Source organism: Oncorhynchus keta, chromosome 13, assembly GCF_023373465.1.
Source record: "Oncorhynchus keta strain PuntledgeMale-10-30-2019 chromosome 13, Oket_V2, whole genome shotgun sequence".
Classification (NCBI taxonomy): Eukaryota; Metazoa; Chordata; class Actinopteri; order Salmoniformes; family Salmonidae; genus Oncorhynchus; species Oncorhynchus keta.
In genome coordinates this window covers 5,248,127-5,253,142 of record NC_068433.1, presented here as the reverse complement: position 1 = coordinate 5,253,142, position 5,016 = coordinate 5,248,127, and the positions used below count along the sequence as shown (strand labels likewise).

Here is a 5,016-nt window from a genome sequence, read left to right as displayed (position 1 = left end):
CTCTCCCTTTCCCTCTCATGCCCTCCTCTCTCCCTTTCTCTCTCATGCCCTCCTCTCTCCCTTTCTCTCATGCCCTCCCCTCTCTCTCTCTCTCTCTCTCTCTTATGCCCTCCTCTCTCTCTTTCTCTCTCATGCCCTCCTCTCCCTCTTTCTCTCTCATGCCCTCTCCCTCTTTCTCTCTCATGCCCTCCTCTCTCTCTTTCTCTCTCATGCCCTCCTCTCTCTCTTTCTCTCTCATGCCCTCCTCTCTCTCTTTCTATCTCATGCCCTCCTCTCTCTCTTTCTCTCTTATGCCCTCCTCTCTCTCTTTCTCTCTCATGCCCTCCCTCTCTCTCTTTCTCTCTTATGCCCTCCTCTCTCTCTTTCTCTCTCATGCCCTCCTTTCTCTCTTTTCTCTCATGCCCTCCTCTCTCTCTTTCTCTCTCATGCCCTCCTCTCTCTCTTTCTCTCTCATGCCCTCCTCTCTCTTTCTCTCTCATGCCCTCCTCTCTCTCTTTCTCTCTCATGCCCTCCTCTCTCTCTTTCTCTCTCATGCCCTCCTCTCTCTCTTTCTCTCTCATGCCCTCCTCTCTCTCTTTCTCTCTCATGCCCTCCTCTCTCCCTTTCTCTCTCATGCCCTCCTCTCTCCCTTTCTCTCTCATGCCCTCCTCTCTCCCTTTCTCTCTCATGCCCTCCTCTCTCCCTTTCTCTCTCATGCCCTCCTCTCTCTCTTTCTCTCTCATGCCCTCCTCTCTCTCTTTCTCTCTCATGCCCTCCTCTCTCCCTTTCTCTCTCATGCCCTCCTCTCTCCCTTTCTCTCTCATGCCCTCCTCTCTCCCTTTCTCTCTCATGCCCTCCTCTCTCCCTTTCTCTCTCATGCCCTCCTCTCTCCCTTTCTCTCTCATGCCCTCCTCTCTCTCTTTCTCTCTCATGCCCTCCTCTCTCCCTTTCTCTCTCATGCCCTCCTCTCTCTCTTTCTCTCTCATGCCCTCCTCTCTCTCTTTCTCTCTCATGCCCTCCTCTCTCTCTTTCTCTCTCATGCCCTCCTCTCTCTCTTTCTCTCTCATGCCCTCCTCTCTCTTTCTCTCTCATGCCCTCCTCTCTCTCTTTCTCTCTCATGCCCTCCTCTCTCTCTTTCTCTCTCATGCCCTCCGCTCTCCCTTTCTCTCTCATGCCCTCCTCTCTCTCTTTCTCTCTCATGCCCTCCTCTCTCCCTTTCTCTCTCATGCCCTCCTCTCTCTCTTGTTCTATTTGTCCTTCTGTTCATCCATCTCTTTCTCTCTGCTGTTAACCCTTACCTGTGATGCCTTTTGGTCTGTGTTGAAATAATTAGGAACAGCTGACAAATCTTTAGTCATCTCTGATTTGCTGAGTCGCGTTCTAATTCACTAGATCATCTCCTGATTTGCTGAGTCGCGTTCTAATTCACTAGATCATCTCCTGATTCGCTGAGTCGTGTTCTATTGAGGCTCACGGTCAGAATGTCTCTTTCTGGAGAGAATAGAGAGATCCTATGGTACTCAGATTTCCTTTTACAGGTGGTGTCCCTCCCTAAACCTATGGAACAGGTGGTACCAGCCCCGTCATTGGCTACCAGCTTCCCCTGTAAGCAGTGTGGAAAGTGAGTTTGCCCAACCCAATGATTGAACTATCTATACACCCTGCCTAAGTTTTAATATCCATCTTGGGGAAGATATTGTAATTGAAAGATAATCTTCATCTCTTTCTTGCCCCCCCTCCCGCCCTCCCTCTAGGATGTTCTATAAGATAAAGAGTCGTAACGCCCATATGAAGATCCATAGGCAGCAGCAGGATGACTGGAGACACCCCCCAGGCCTCGTCATCAACCTAGCCCAGAACGTCACCCCCAACCTGGGAACCAATCTACCCCAGCTCCAGGCTTCAGGTCGGGCCTACCTCCCAGGTCCCATCAACAACAACAACAGCAACCACCACACTGGTGGCGCTCACACCACCATCATCATCAACGACAACATCAGTGATCCAAACATTCCAAACACCAATTCCATGACCAATAGCAACAGTGTCAGTGTCATCGACCGCACCCCTAATCAGAGAGGACACGCCCCCCTCCTCTCTGTCCAGCAATCGTGGGACTTGTTTCAGTTTAACTCTAATCCTGCTGCAGGGTTCTACTATGACCCGGAAGTGAAAGGAGCCCAGGGGGTCACGGTGGGAGGGGTGAAAGGTCAAGTCCTCTGGCAGTAGAGTTCTGGAATCAGGATGAATAGAACTGACATGTATAGGACTACATTCACATTTTGCACCATGAAAAGCATTTAAAATATATAAATATAGTGAGAAATCTGTAAATGATGTTTAATACCTATTTAAATGTTTTGAATTTCAATTTTTATTAAAATTGTTTTTTTGTATCTCTCTTGATCCACCTTTTACTTTCCCGCTCAAAAACAGACATCCATCTAACCAACCAACCAACCCGTTCTCCATCCTGACATCCATCTAACCAACCCGTTCTCCATCCTGTGCCTAAATGGGAACATATAGACATACAGTACCAGTCGATAGTTTGCACACACTTGTCATTCTCTCAACCAGCTTCATGAGGTAGTCACCTGGAATGCATTTCAAAGAACAGGTGTGACTTGTCAAAAGTAAATGTGTGGAATTTCTTTCCTTCTTAATGTGTTTGAGCCAATCAGTTGTGTTGTGACTAGGTAGGGCTGGTATACAGAAGATAGCCCTATTTGGTAAAAGACCAAGTCCATATTATGGCAAGAACAGCTCAAATAAGCAAAGAGAAATGACTGTACATCATTACTGTAAGACATGAAGGTTAGTCAATTTGGAGAATTTAAAGATCTTAGAAAGTTTATTCAAGTGCAGTCACAAAAACAGTCAAGCGCTATGATGAAACTGTCTCTCATGAGGACCGCCACAGGAAAGGAAGACCCAGAGTTCCCTCTGTTGCAGAGGAGAAGTTCATTAGAGTTAACTGTCTCTCATGAGGACCGCCACAGGAAAGGAAGACCCAGAGTTCCCTCTGCTGCAGAGGATACGTTCACTAGAGTTACCAGCCTCAGATTGCAGCCCAAATAAATGCTTTACAGAGTTCAAGAAACAGACACATCTGAACATCAACTGTTCAGAGGAGACGGTGTGAATCAGGCCTTCATGGTCAAATTGCTGCAAAGAAACCACTACTAAAGGACACCAATAAGAAGAGACTTGTTTGGGCCAAGAAACACGAGCAATGGACATTAGACCGGTGGAAATCTGCCCTTTGGTCTGATGAGTCCAAATGTTTTTGGTTCCAACCGCCGTGTCTTTGTGAGACGCTGAGTAGGTGAATGGATGATCTCTGCATGTGTGGTTCCCACCGTGAAGCATGGAGGAGGAGATGTGTGGGTGCTTTGCTGGTGACACTGATTAATTTAGAATTCAAGGCATACTTAACCAGCGTGGCTACCACAGCATTCTGCAGCGATACGCCATCCCATCTGGTTTGAGGTTAGTGGGAATATAAATTGTTTTTCAACAGAACAATGACCCAACACACCTCCAGGCTGTGTAAGGGCTTTATGACCAAGAATGAGAGTGGTGGAGTGCTGCATCAGATTCCCTGGCCTCCACAATCCCCTGATCTCAACCCACTTGAGATGGTTTGGGATGAGTTGGACTGCAGACGGAAGGAAAAGCAGCCAACAAGTGCTCAGCATGTGCGGGAACTCCTTCAAAACTGTTGGAAAAGCATTCCAGGTGAAGCTGGTTGAGAGAATGCCAGGAGTGTGCAAAGCTGTCATGAAGGCAAAGAGTGGCTATTTGAAGAATCTCAAGTATAAAATATAATTTTAAATTTAACACTTTTTTTGGTTACTACATGAATCCATATATGCTGTTTCGTAGTTGTCATGTCTTCACTATAATGGAGAGAAATAAATAAAAACCTTTGAATGAGTTGGTGTGTTCAAACATTTGACTGGTACTGTGTACGGTCTGAGTGCACTCTACTGAGTGTCTCTTAATAAAGTTGTTGGTAACGGGCAAACTGAATGTCAAACAGAGAGATGTAAGAGAGGAGAGAGAGACGAGGCCAGATGTTGCTGTGTCAAACTGAGATGTAAGGGAGGAGAGAGAGACCAGGCCAGATGTTGATGTGTCAAACTGAGAGATGTAAGAGAGGAGAGAGAGACCAGGCCAGAGATGTCAAACTGAGAGATGTAAAGAGAGACGAGGCCAGATGTTGCTGTGTCAAACTAAAGGAGAGAGACGAGGAGATGTCAAACTGAGGAGGAGAGAGAGACCAGGCCAGATGTTGATGTGTCAAACTGAGATGAGCCAGATGTCAAACTGAGATGTAAGGAGGAGAGAGAGACCAGGCCAGATGTTGATGTGTCAAACTGAGAGATGTAAGGGAGGAGAGAGAGACGAGGCCAGATGTTGCTGTGTCAAACTGAGATGTAAGGGAGGAGAGAGAGACCAGGCCAGATGTTGATGTGTCAAACTGAGAGATGTAAGAGAGGAGAGAGAGACCAGGCCAGATGTTGATGTGTCAAACTGAGAGATGTAAGGGAGGAGAGAGAGACCAGGCCAGATGTTGATGTGTCAAACTGAGATGTAAGGGAGGAGAGAGAGACCAGGCCAGATGTTGATGTGTCAAACTGAGATGTAAGGGAGGAGAGATGTTGCTGTAAAAAGTAAATTACAGAACATACTTTTACTTATGTAAAAGTTAAGATGTTTTATCCAACTGGACCCAGTCCTCTCTCTCACAAACAGGCACATGCATGCATGTTTCCTTACACACACACACACACACACACACACACACACACACACACACACACACACACACACACACACACACACACACACACACACACACACACACACACATATTTATGTTTATTTATTTGACATTTACATTTGTACTTTTACTCTTTGTACATCATTACAACACCATATATAGACATATGACATTTTAGTGTAATGTTTACTGTTAATTGTTTTGTTTATTTCACTTTTCTTGATCTATTTCACTTGCTTTGGAAATGT

General features: G+C 46.1%; 1 protein-coding gene across 1 annotated transcript in view; it reads left to right on the top strand.

Moving 5' to 3' along the window:
• LOC118380293 (uncharacterized) overlaps window positions 1-3,894 on the top strand; it is a 20,310-nt gene extending 16,416 nt beyond the window's left edge. Inside the window, exons 11-12 of the mRNA XM_052459127.1 lie at window positions 1,518-1,600; window positions 1,734-3,894. Of these exons, the coding sequence (XP_052315087.1) occupies window positions 1,518-1,600; window positions 1,734-2,208 (558 nt within the window). The 3' untranslated portion in view covers window positions 2,209-3,894. The remainder of the gene's footprint in view (window positions 1-1,517; window positions 1,601-1,733) is intronic.
• The last annotated feature ends 1,122 nt before the right edge of the window (window positions 3,895-5,016 follow it).